The sequence below is a fragment of the Leucopleurus acutus genome (assembly GCF_964270905.1).
Source record: "Leucopleurus acutus genome assembly, chromosome: 3".
Classification (NCBI taxonomy): Eukaryota; Metazoa; Chordata; class Mammalia; order Artiodactyla; family Delphinidae; genus Leucopleurus; species Leucopleurus acutus.
In genome coordinates, this window is record NC_139145.1 from 14,750,838 (window position 1) to 14,761,797 (window position 10,960).

The 10,960-nt window shown below is 39.4% G+C and overlaps 1 protein-coding gene across 5 annotated transcripts in view; it reads left to right on the forward strand.

Annotated features, from left to right (window-relative positions):
• NLRP3 (NLR family pyrin domain containing 3) overlaps positions 1-10,743 on the forward strand; it is a 54,606-nt gene extending 43,863 nt beyond the window's left edge. For all 5 annotated transcript variants that reach the window (XM_082836634.1, XM_082836636.1, XM_082836635.1 and 2 more), the window contains 3 exons: positions 6,031-6,201; positions 6,707-6,877; positions 10,032-10,743. In XM_082836634.1, coding sequence (XP_082692760.1) covers positions 6,031-6,201; positions 6,707-6,877; positions 10,032-10,131 — 442 coding nt within the window. In that variant the 3' untranslated portion in view covers positions 10,132-10,743. The remainder of the gene's footprint in view (positions 1-6,030; positions 6,202-6,706; positions 6,878-10,031) is intronic.
• The last annotated feature ends 217 nt before the right edge of the window (positions 10,744-10,960 follow it).

A 10,960-nucleotide genomic window follows, 5' to 3' on the forward strand; every position in this document is an offset into this window, starting at 1 on the left:
TCAGTGTAGAGATCTTTCACCTCTTTCATTAAGTTTATTCCTAAGTATTTTATTGTTTTTGATGCTACTGTAAATGGGATAGTTTTCTTTATTTCTTTTTTATATAATGTTATTAGTGTATAGAAATGCTACTGGCTTTTGGAAGGCAGCTATGCTCACCACTATACCACCAACGCTACATGAAATGTTACTGACATTTGTATGTTGATTTTGTATCCTGCAACTTTACTGAATTCATTAGATCTAACAGTTTTTTGGTTGAGTCTTTAGAATTTTCTATATAAAAATCATGTCATCTGTAGAGTCAATTTTACTTCTTCCTTTCCAATTCTGATACATTTATTTCTTTTTCTGGCCTGATTGCTCTTGCTAGGAATTTCAGTACTATGTTGAATAGGAGTGGGGAAGGTGGGCACTTTTGTCATGTTTCTGATTATAGAGAAAAGCTTTCAAAATTTCACTGTTGAGTATGATGTTAATTGTGGGCTTGTAATATATGGCCTTTATTATGATGGGGTATGTTCCTTCTATACCTAATTTGTTAAGGGTTTTTATCATGAACAGATGTTGAATTTTGTCAAATGCTTTTTCTGCATCTACTGAGGTGGTCATGTGATTTTTTATTTCATTTTATTAATGTGATGTATCACGTTGATGGATTTGCATATGCTGAACTATCCTTACATCCCAAAGATAAATTCCACTTGATCATATTGCATGATTCTTTTTTTTTTTTTTTTTTGGCTGTGCTGGGTGTTCATTGCTGCGCATGGGCTTTCTCTAGTTGCAGTGAGCAAGGGCTACTCTTCATTGCAGTGCGTGGGCTTCTCATTGTAGTAGCTTCTCTTATTGCAGAGCACAGGCTCTAGGCACACAGGCTTCAGTAGTTGTGGCACATGGTCTCAGTAGTTGCAGCTCGCAGGCTCTAGAGCACAGGCTCAGTAGTCGTGGTGCACGGGCTTAGTTGCCCCGCGGCATGTGAGATCTTCCTGGACCAGGGATTGGACCCGTGTCCCCTGCATTGGCAGGCAGATTCTTAACCACTGGACCACCAGGGAAGTCCTGCATGATTCTTATAACGTGCTGCTGAATTCAGTTTACTAGTATTTTGTTGAAAATTTTTACATCTATATTCATCAAGGAAATTGGTCTCTGGTTTTCTTTTCTTATAGTGTCTTATCTGATATCAAGGTAATGCTGGCCTCATAAAATGAGTTAGGGAGTGTTCCCTCCTTTTTGAGGTTTGGAAAAGTCTGTGGAGAATTGGTGTTAATTCTTCTTTAAATGTTTAATAAAATTCAGTAGTGAAGCCATCTGGTCCTGGACCTTTTTTTTGCTCAGAGTTTTTTTTTTTTTTTTTTTTTCTGATTCAATCTCCTTGCTAGTAATTAATCTGGTTAGATTTTCTTTTTCTTCCTGATTCAGTCTTGGTAGCTTGTATGTTTCTAAGAATTTTTCCATTTCTTCTAGGTTGTCCAGTTTGTTATAGTTGTTTATAGCAGTTCTTATGATCTTTTGTATTTTTGTGATATCAGTTTTAATGTCTCCTCTTTGGGTTATAATTTTATTGATTTGTGTTTTCTTTCTCTCTCTCCTTTTTTTTGGGGGGGGGAGGTTTCTAGCTAAAGGTTTGTAAATTTTATCTTTTCAAAGGTCCAACTCTTAGTTTGTTATTTTTTTCTATTATTTTTCTACTTTTTATTTTACTTATTTCTGCTGTAATCTTTTTTTTTTTTTTTTTTTTTTTGTGGTATGTGGACCTCTCACTGTTGTGGCCTCTCCCGTTGCGGAGCACAGGCTCCAGATGCATGGGTTCAGCGGCCATGGCTCACAGGCCCAGCTGCTCCATGGCATGTGGGATCTTCCCAGACTGGGGCACGAACCCATGTCCCCTGCATCGGCAGACAGACTCTCAACCACTGCGCCACCAGGGAAGCCCTGCTGTAATCTTTTATTTCCTTCTTTTTGTTAACTTTGGGCTTTGTTTATTCCTCTTTTTCTAGTTCCTTGAGGTGTAGAGTTAGTTGTTTAATTAAGATCTTTCAATTTTCTTGATGTATGCATTTATGGCTAGAAACTTTCCCAATAGAAATGATTTTCCTGCATCCTATAAGTTTTGGTATGTTGTTTTTAATTTTTTTTTGACTCAAGATATTTTATTGCCCCTATAATTTTTCTTTGACCCATCGGTTGTTCAGAAGAGCATTGTTTAATTTTCATGTATTTTTGAGTTTTTCAATTATCCTCCTCTTATTGATTTCTCGTTTCATACCATTGTGGTCTGAGAAGATACTTGGTATAATTTCAATCTTCTTGAATTTGCTAAGACTTGTTTTGTGGCTTAACATATGATCTATCCTAGAAAATGTTTCATGTGCACTTGAGAAGAATGTTCTGCTATTGTTAAAATGTTCCAAACAAAATTTATTTTGTCTTAGTAATGGAGGCTAAAAGTCCAAGAGCAAGGTGTCGGCAGGATTTGTTCCTCTGACAGCTGTGAGGAAGAATATGTTCCATACTTCTCTTCCCGATTCTGGTGGTTTACCAGCAATCTTTGACATTCGTTGGCTTGTAGATGTATCACCTCAGTCTTAGCCTTCATCTGCACATGGTGTTGTCACTGCGTTGGTGTGTGTCTATCTTTGAGTTTAAATGTCTCCCTTTTATAAGGATATCAGTCAGATTGGGTTAGGGCTTACCTTAATGACCTCATTTTAACTAATTACGTCTTCGATGACCCTACTTCTAAATAAGGTCATATGCTGAAGTACTGGGGGATAAGACTTCAACATATGAAATGTTGGGGGACATGATTCAACCCCAAACACTCTGTCTATCCAAACTGGAATCATTATGAGACCATTTTTCCATGATTTACTTTTTTCATTTATTGTGGACACATTGCCATGCTGGTATATACAGATCTACAGATTTTGGCATAATGCTCTATACTATACATTATGGTAACATATTTAGCTGCTCATTGAATAATGAACCTTTGGATGAGTTTCTACTTTTTCACTATTACAAATAACTCTGCAGCAAGCATATTTATATATACAACTTTATGTGTGTGTATTTGTTTTCAGACAGATACCTACAAGTGGAATTAATGAGGCAAAACTTTTAGGCATTTTATATTTTGTTAGGTATAGCCAACATTTCTTTTCTTGAACTTTAGGTCTTTCTCTCTGGCTGCATATTGCCCCTGCCCCTTCCACAATATTACACAAGCATCACACACTAAGCATTTGCAAAATTCTTTATTTCTTGTAACTTTTTTCCCACCCCTCTCCTTTTTCTTGTCCTCTCTATTCTGCCTTGTTGAATAGTGGGACTTTCCAGAGAGCTGACAAGTAAACAGAGGCTAATTCTAATCTTGTGTTTACTTTCAATTTCCTCTGCCTCTCATCTTCCTTTTACATAACAACAGAGGGAATTTTCTGAAATGCAAATTTGATAATACTGGGCTTTCGCTCAAAAAACCTTCAAACGTTCTTCTTTGAAATCAGGGTAAATTTGGTATATCTTAGCTTGGCACACAAGGCTATCCCTGATCAGCCCTAGATTGCTGCTTCTTCCCCCTTGCCTACCACACCTTTCACTCTTTTGAGTCATACTGAAGTTTTAGTTCTAAGAACCTGGCCCACTCTTTCACCCTTCCTCACCCTTGTATACCATTTTCCTTTTGCCTGAGGGTTACCCTTACTCTCCCATTCCTACTGACCATCTAGAAAACTCCTTCTTATTCTTCAACTGATTTCTCTGATCCTCAGTTTTTCTATTTAGAAATAGATATAAAAACAACACGTGCATCTTGGTTTTGTAATAATTCAATGAAGTAATCCTATTTAAAGTCATCATCACACAGCCGAGCAGTTAGTAGATACTCAATAAATGTTAAATCTTCTTCCTCAATTTTCTTTGTGAGACATTTTTGTGACATAAGACATATCATTAGTAAATTTTAAAAAAAATCAGTAACAAGATAGTACATGGAAAGACATCTATGTTCAGTAAATGTAGATCTGAGTCGAATGGATTGGGTGAAACCAAGATACATGATGTTTGTTACATTCTTCTAATCTAGTGGTTTGGTTGGTAGGGCTTGCTTGTTTGATTTTCTAAACATTTCATTATGTACTCTATGTACTCATCACTCAGTCTCAGTGGTTACCAACATTTTGATAATCCCGATGTGACTTATTCTTAACAAAACCACCCTATCTACTTGTAATTGCTGCCACTTCACTTCTCCTCAAACAGCTGTTCCTAATACTTTTTAGCCCTTTTCTGGAAATAGTAGTAAATCTTACTATTCTGTAACTTTCAAAATATTCTTTCTTTTCCTTTTTGGGGACCATCTCTAGTCTTCTGGAATGGTCTTCATCTTTGCCAGTGTCTTGGTCTATTTGGGCTGCAGTAACAAAAATACCATAGACTAGGTGGCTCAAACAACAAACATTTATTTCTCACAGTTCTGGTGGCTGGAAATCCAAGACCAAGGTGCCTGTAGATCACCTGGTTCCTGGTGAGGACTCTATTCTTGGCTTGCATACAGCCACTCTTGCTGTGTTCTCACATGGTGATAGTGGGGAGGCAGCTCACTGGGGTCTCTTTTAAAAGGGCACTAATCCCATCATGAGGATTCTACCCTCAAGATCTAATCACGTCTTAAAGCCCCCACATTCCATTGGATTGGCCAAAAAGTTCTTTCGGATTTTTCCATAAGATGTTACAGAAGAACCCAAATGAACTTTGTGGCCAACCCAATAATACCATCACATTGAGAGTTAAGATTTCAACATATGAAATTTGGAGGAGGGGGGACTACAAACATTCAGTCTATGACAGCCAGAAATCCTGAAAATCCCTTCTGCATGTTCACTGAAGATCCTCTGATAAGATTCTTCTTAGCTAGGAAGAAGAACTTACTATAACCCACTCAGTTGTTTTTGTTCATCCCTCTTGGGCTTCATTTCCCTCTTTGTCTTGCTTACTTTTTTGTTGTGATTCATTCTTCACTGGGAAGATGGAGACTAGCGGATGGATAATTATTTCTGTTTCCTTTTGGTCATCTGTTCATGCTATGCTGTCTGAACCACTTCTTTCTGTATTTCTATTTTTTCTGATTCTAAGGCACCTTGGAACTTAAAAACACATCATTGTTAAGAAAGAAATGTGACCACATGAGATATTCTTAAATCAAAGCTTTGTTGAAGGCCTAGCACAGGTGACTTTCTGTATACTGTATATTACTCTCTGAGCTTCTAGGCAGGAGCGACACAGCTCTCCATTTCAGAGCCCTTATGCTCTTGTTAGGTGATAGTATATTCTCAACTTGACCCAAGAGTAGTACATCAAAAATCTTAGTTCCACTGCAAATAATGCAAACCTAGGGCTTTGTACTCTGAGAGGCCATTTAAAAGGCAGAAGTTAGTGTGCAATGGAAAGAAGGGCCAATAGAGCAGGGGATGGCTCTAGAAGGTGTAAGTCTGGGTCCCCTCTCTACCAAATACTCTCTCTTTGACCTTAAAAGCAACACATGATTTGATGAGCTTCAGCTTTCTAATCTGTAGAAAATATTCAGTAGTTACAGCTGCACTGCCACCTTGCTTGGTTTGGTATAAGAATCAAATAAGGTAGGCCTCTGCAGTGTTAATATAATAATAATGAGAATTATTAGTAAGAGACAATCTGGGATGTCTTTCTGGAAGAAGTGGTAGTGAGGAACATGTATGGTCAGAGGGAATACGTGTAAGAAGGAGGAATGTGGAGGGAATGCGGATCAGTTTGCTTTTGCTCTGTCTCTCCTGCTGATCCCAGGAAAGCATCTGCTAAGAAATCATTTGTCTCTCTTATGGGGCAAGAGATAGAGAGTCTTGCTCTCCTCAGATTATATCCAAGATGCTGGCCTTTAACTTAAAGCATGAAGTTTTTCAGATAAAATGAAGTTCCTGTGTTGAGACAGCTGTGCAATGTTCAAGGAAGTCTGGGCACTGAGGATTCTTCTCCCTGTTCCTTCTACAGGTTGGTGAATTCTGGCATTACGTCAGGTGGTTGTGTAGCTCTGTGCTCGGTGCTCAGCACAAACAAGAATCTCACACACCTTTACCTACGGGGCAATGCTCTTGGAGACGTGGGGGTCAAGCTACTCTGTAAGGGACTCTTACATGCCCACTGCAAGCTTCAGGTGTTGGAGTAAGTCTCTGAGCTTATTACAGTGATGGGAATGCATGGTGGCTACAGGGAAGGGGATAGTTGAGGGGAATGTTGATGAGATCATCTATATCTGAGAGTCTTCCTAGGGCTTGGCTTCTTACAGGATTATGGGACTAGGAGGACCTGTACTTTTAGATGGTGTAAAGGTAAATACTGAAGTTCCTTTCACCATAAATCTCTCTACCACAAAAGAGTGGGGGTGGTATGGCCCTAGTGTTTTAGGAAAATCTGGGGGGGAGACACAGAACTTGGGAAAAATCATTTTGTAAACTGCTGTTAATCATTTGAACTACAAAATCCAGTAGACTGGAAAAAATATTCTCATCTGAAGAGGAGAGAATGATAACCCTTGGCACATAAGGCAGTTCCAAGCTTGTTAATCCTGAGCCTTTCCTGCATTTGAAATATTGCAGGCTAAGATCTGGAAGACCTGTGGAGGATAATTTAAGGGGACATTTTCTTGAAATCACCTTCTTTCTTGCAGATTAGACAACTGCAGCCTCACGTCACACTGCTGCTGGGGTCTTTCCACACTTCTGACTTCTAACCAGAGCCTGCGAAAGTTGAGCCTAGGCAACAATGACCTGGGTGATCTGGGGGTCATGCTACTCTGTGAAGTGCTGAAACAGCAGGGCTGCCTCCTGAAATGCCTGAAGTAAGTGTGCTCTGTAGAGATTTGTGTGACAGGGCTCCTATTGCTAAGGAAAAGTTGGCCAGTTTGCAAAATCCAAGTTGGCTTCATTTGCACTCTGGGTGAGGTTGGGCCTGGGCCAGTTGCAGATTTATATATGTATACAATAATTGAGTCATGAACTATGTATTCAATTTCATCCAGACATTTAGAATAATCAAGGTTCATCTGGGTGTGAAAAGACCTTTCATCCATATTCCTGAAAGAAACACAAGTCCCAATGAAAAATAGCCAAAGAGAATTGTATTTCTGTGCAAGATTTCATACTTTGTAGAACTAGACCTGTCCATGGGTCATCCTTATTGCAAAGGTCCTTGCGTAGTAGGGGTGTTGTTGGTCTTGTTTCAGAGAATTTCTAAATAGAAAGTGCTCCAGAAACATCAAGATTAGAAATTCCATAAACTTTGGCCTGTCTTCAGGGTGTTGGGACCGTTGGCTCCTTTCCATCATCAATGATACCACTGAGGTACACATTACCTCGCTAGTAAAAGCTTCCTAATTAGTTTCATAAGTTCTGTCAGCTCTGATGATCACAGTCTCCACTAAAGACATTTCTTTCACTTGGTTTTAGGGTCAACACACTTTCCTCTGGATTTTCTCCTACTACATTGGCTGTTTCTGCTCAGTCTCCTCTGGCATCCTTTCATCATTCTGACCTTTACATACTCAATCCCCAGGACTCAATCACTGGGTTAAGTTTTCTCCTTTACACTTTCTCCCTTGTTTACATCACAGTCTAGTCTTCTGGTTTTATCATATATGTGCTGTTCCCCTCCCCCCAGTTCATATCTCCATGAATTCCATGTTCAAATGCTTGTCTCACCTTTCTACTTGGATGTCTAATAAGCCTCCCAAATTTCACATGTCCAAATCCAAACCTGTGCTGTTCCCTTCTGTCTAAAATCTGCTTCTTCCCTATCTCAGTCAATGGTAACTCAGTCTGAATGTTCAGGTCAAAACAATCCTGGTGTCATCTTTGACACATCTTTTTCCTTATGCACATATCCAATCCACTGGCATGTCCTGTTAACTCTGCTTTCACAGCATGCCCACTCATTGACCACTTTTGCCAGCTTCATGGCTCCTACCCTAGTTCAAACCATCGTCACCTCTTGTCTGGACTGTCCTGGTAGCATTCTGTCAGGCTACTCTGCATCTACCATTGCAGATGGAGGGTGTAGCTAAAACATCAGAGCATATCACTCCGACCAACATGCTTCTATCACAAAGTAAGAGCCACAAACTCATGGCAGTGTCTAAGGCCCCATGTGATCTGGCTCCTGCTGTTTTTGCAAAGTCATCTTCTAACGCTAGTTCCTTCTGCTCCACGCACACTGGTTTCCTTGCTATTTCGAAAAACACTGTCACCTCCGAAACTATGCACTTGCAGTTCCCTCTGCCTGGAACTTCCCCCCTTTGATATCCACATGCCTTATTCCTGTGCATCATTAAATTCTCTGCTCAGGGTTTTCTCTGTGAGTCTGACTGTACCCATCCTACTGAAAATAACAGCCCAGCATGCCTTTCCTCTTCTCTGTTTATTTTCCTCCATAGCGTTGACCATCATAATACATGCTATATCATTTTCTTGTTTATTTATCATCTATATCTTACCCCTAGTTTATAAATTCTGTTAGCCCAGAAATTTCTGTCCTTGTCCATGGCCTCAAGGCTGAGAACCAATTGGAATACAGGTTTGAATAAACAGTAGTTCAGATCAGCGTTGTATCCTTGTGTGGACAGAGTGGAGCATGTTTCTTGCAAGAAAAGCCATTTCTAGAGCTAAGAGAAATAGGAACAAAAGGAATTATTGGTCAGGATGAGGCTGGGGACGTTGCTGTATGTGGGCTAATTGACCTAGCCCTGAAGGACACTCTGGAGATAAGGGACAGGCTCAAAATAGACTGGGGAATCCAGGGATGCAGTCAACCTGTCTTGTGAGCTCAGGTTGCCATAACAAAATAGCATAGACTAGGTGCCTTAAACAAATCATAGACATTTATTTCTCACAGTTCTGGCAGCTGGAACATCCAGGATCATGGTGCTGGCTGATTTGGTTTCTGATGAGAGCTCTCTTCTGGGCTTGTTGTGTCCTCATGTGTACACACACAGAGAGAGAGAGAGAGAGAGAGAGAGAGAGAGAGAGAGACAGAGAGTGTGTGCTGTGGTATCTCTTATTATAAGGGCACTAATCCCATCATGAGGACCCACCCCCATGACCTCATCTAACCCTCATTACCTCCCAAAGACCTCATATCCAAATACCATCACATTGAGGGTTAGGGCTTTAACATATGAATTTTGAAGGAACACAAACAGTCCATAACACAACCAAATCAAGATTATTAGAAATGATTCAGGACAAATGGTATGATTTCTTAGTTAAGTTGCAAGGGAAATTTAAAAAAAGAGAAGGAGGAAGAACTGATATCAAAGAAGACTTGAGAGGCATACCAAGCAATTACAATGTGTGGACCTTTTCTTTTTGGCTGCATTGTGCAACTTTCAGGATCTTAGTTCCCCCACCAGCAATTGAACCTGGGCCATGGCAGTGAAAGCACCAAGTCTTAACCACTGGATTGCCAGGGAATTCCCAATGTGTGGACTTTATATGGCTCCTGATTAAATGAACATAATATAAAAGTTTTATCAGACAGTTGAGGAAATTTAAACACTGATTGGACATATATTGATATTTAGAAATTATTGTTAACTTTTTTGGATGTGCTAATGGCATTGCAGTTATGTTTTAAAAGTCTGCATTTAGTTTCACACATTGAAATACTTATAGATGCATGAACTGCTGTGTTTAAGATAATCCACTGATGTGAGGAGTGGGTGGATGATAGATGAAACAAGATTGGCCATGAGCTGTTAACTGTCAAACATGGGTAATGGGATTCATTATACTATTCTCTTGATATTTGCACATGTTTAAACATTTCCAAACTCGAAGGTTAAAAATATTGAATATCACAGAAACCACATTAGGCATGAAGTGCAGCATTGGAAAGCTTAGAAGTGTGAGGCTAAGTGAGGAGATGAGACTGTTAAAGCCAAAAACTGAAAGTGTTTATTTGAAGAGTACAATCCAAAGCTTCTCTATTTACTTTTACAGGTTGTGTGGAATGTATTTCAATTATGATACAAAACGTGCGTTAGAAACACTCCAAGAAGAAAAGCCTGAGTTGACCATTGTCTTTGAGCCTGCTCGGTAGTGGTGGAAGCAGGGCTGCCAGACGCCAAGGTTCTTTGCCTCCCCTGCCATCTAGGTGTGGATAAATGGTAGTGAATACTCCTCCAGCAGGGTTAAGACCACCACACTGTGATTCTTCTGGTCCAGTGAGGAAGAGTGGAAGCTTGCTGATGGTGCCTTTGCCTAGAGGATGTGAGCATCTCCTTTACCTCTGGGTTGAAGACACCAGGGCAATAAAATCATCAAACAACACAGGTCTCACCATAGTGCCTCAGTCAGAGGATGTGTTCCTCTTGGTGACCGTAACTAACTCATTCAATAAAGCACTTTTTCTTTCTTTTTCTCTTTTTGCTCTAGCTCTCCTTTCCCTCATATCTTGGCCCCCCCCCCCCTTTTTGGTTACTTTTGACTGTATCATTCCTCCTGCCATCTTTCTCTTAACTGACCAGAACAGAATGAGTTAACTGTATATTATGTTGCAATTTTGTGGCGGCAACTTATTTATTTTTAATCTTTGAACAGTTATATTTTCTAATAAAATAATTCATTTTATTGTATTGTAGCTGGTTGAAAATTTGGAAAATAGAAAAACTTTATTGTATTTATTGAGTTAATTTGTTTCCTTTCCTTAATTTTAAGAGAGGGTGCCTAGAAATCTTTTTACTTATTTATCTAAACTACTAAAGATAAATTAAATTGCTTCATGTATTAAAAAAGTCTCTTTGCCAAACGATTCAATTGTAATGAATAAGGAAAAAAAAATGTCTTATCTAACTCTGATGGTTGAAATTTCAGCTCTGGTAGGACAGGAGGTTGAAATCATGCAAAAGAAAAGTTTTAGAGTAGAGGGG